General features: G+C 63.4%; 1 protein-coding gene across 1 annotated transcript in view; it reads left to right on the top strand.

The window, feature by feature from the left end:
- Positions 1 to 219: 219 nt before the first annotated feature.
- The window catches only part of LOC104542647 (low affinity vacuolar monovalent cation/H(+) antiporter-like), a 4,849-nt gene continuing 3,561 nt past the window's right edge, over positions 220 to 1,507 (top strand). Inside the window, exons 1-6 of the mRNA XM_010187025.1 lie at positions 220 to 409; positions 502 to 623; positions 732 to 840; positions 934 to 1,050; positions 1,190 to 1,257; positions 1,347 to 1,484. Coding sequence (XP_010185327.1) covers positions 220 to 409; positions 502 to 623; positions 732 to 840; positions 934 to 1,050; positions 1,190 to 1,257; positions 1,347 to 1,484 — 744 coding nt within the window. The remainder of the gene's footprint in view (positions 410 to 501; positions 624 to 731; positions 841 to 933; positions 1,051 to 1,189; positions 1,258 to 1,346; positions 1,485 to 1,507) is intronic.

Raw genomic sequence — 1,507 nt, 5'->3', positions numbered from 1 at the left:
CCCCCAAAACCTGGGCACTGGGGGGATGTCTCCTCCTCCTGAGCATTGTACCAGGCACTTCCATCCCTTCCTGGGCACTGGGGTCTCCCCCCTTACCGAGCATCACACTGGGTACCTGCAGAGTCCCCCCCTATCTTGAGCACCCAGGGGTCTCCCCCTTCCAAACACCCCACTGGGACTCCCCTGTGGGTACCACCTTGGTTGCTCTCTGTGTCCCACATGGGTTTTGGGGACCTGACTGTCCCCCAGCGTGACACCAACCCCCCCACAGATGTCCCCAGGGCCACAGAGCCCCAGGGTGACAATGACAGCCCCCGCCGGGGCTCCCTCTGCGACCGCCACTGCGCCGCCATCAACAACGTGCAGGGTGACCTGAGCTGCCACCTGCACCGGGCCTGCGTCCCCCCAGGTAGGACGGCCATGGGATGGGCTGGGTATGGGGTTTTGTGGGGGGTGTCCCGTCACCCCCTGTCACCTCCCGTCACCCCGTCTCGCCTACAGCCATATGCACCCCGTCCTGCTGCCAGCAGCACTCGGACGAGGTCTGCGAGAGCTGCGTGGTGAAAACCACCCTGACGGCCGAAAATGTCGTGGAGGCCAACAAGCTCTCCAACAACTACAAGGTGGGTGCTCGTGGTGTGGGTGGGGGGGGCACCCATGGGTGCTCCTGGGTGGCTGCGATGAGTTTTCTTTCCTCCCCCTCCCCCTCCAAAAATCATATTTCTCTGCAGTTTGGCTTCAAGAAGTGGAAGAGCCACGTGACGGAGCGGCCCTGGGAGGATCGCTCGGAGATCGTCAAGGAGCTCTACTCCGACCTCAACGTCATCCGGGGCCCTGGAGGTGGGTGGCTTTGGGGATGCCCTATGTGGTGGCAGCGTGGATTTGGGATGGTGCAGGCGACAACGGTCCCACCTGGTGCCTCCCTTCCCGCAGGGTCCACGGTGACGTGTGGGAACGTCCTCTACCTGCTCCTCTTTGGCTGGTGGCTCTCGCTCCTCTACGTCCTCGTGGCTGCCGTGATGTTCGTCACCGTTGTGGGGGCTCCTTATGGTGAGTCCCAAATTTGAGACCCCCATGGGAAGGGCTGGGTGAGCTGTGGGTCTCCTGGCTGAGCCAAAACGGCACCTATGGGTGCCGGGGTCTTCTCTGCGGGGTGTCCCCACCAGAGCTGACGCTCGTGTTCCCACAGGGCGGCTCTGCTGGGACCTGGCCAGGTATTTCCTCTGGCCCTTCGGCAAAGTGATCCAGAAAGCTGAGGTAACAGCATCCCCCAAAACAAGGCCCCAACGGGGGATAAATTAGGGTGCCCCATGCCACACCTTGACACCCTTCATCTCCTCCCCAAGGTCCCCAAATCCCACCGGGCGCTGGGTGCGTGCGAAGCCGGCGCGCAGGCGAGCGGCACTGGGGAGAGCTCAGCCCTGCTTGGTGGCCCCACACCGCGTCGCTGGCGCCCGTGGTGCTGGGAGGACATCGGATATTGGGTGAGCCCCATTCCAGACGCAGT

The sequence above is a fragment of the Mesitornis unicolor genome, unplaced genomic scaffold, assembly GCF_000695765.1.
Source record: "Mesitornis unicolor isolate BGI_N332 unplaced genomic scaffold, ASM69576v1 scaffold34746, whole genome shotgun sequence".
In the NCBI taxonomy this organism is placed as follows: Eukaryota; Metazoa; Chordata; class Aves; order Mesitornithiformes; family Mesitornithidae; genus Mesitornis; species Mesitornis unicolor.
Note: the sequence above shows the minus strand (reverse complement) of the source record. Positions and strands in the feature narration are given on the sequence as shown.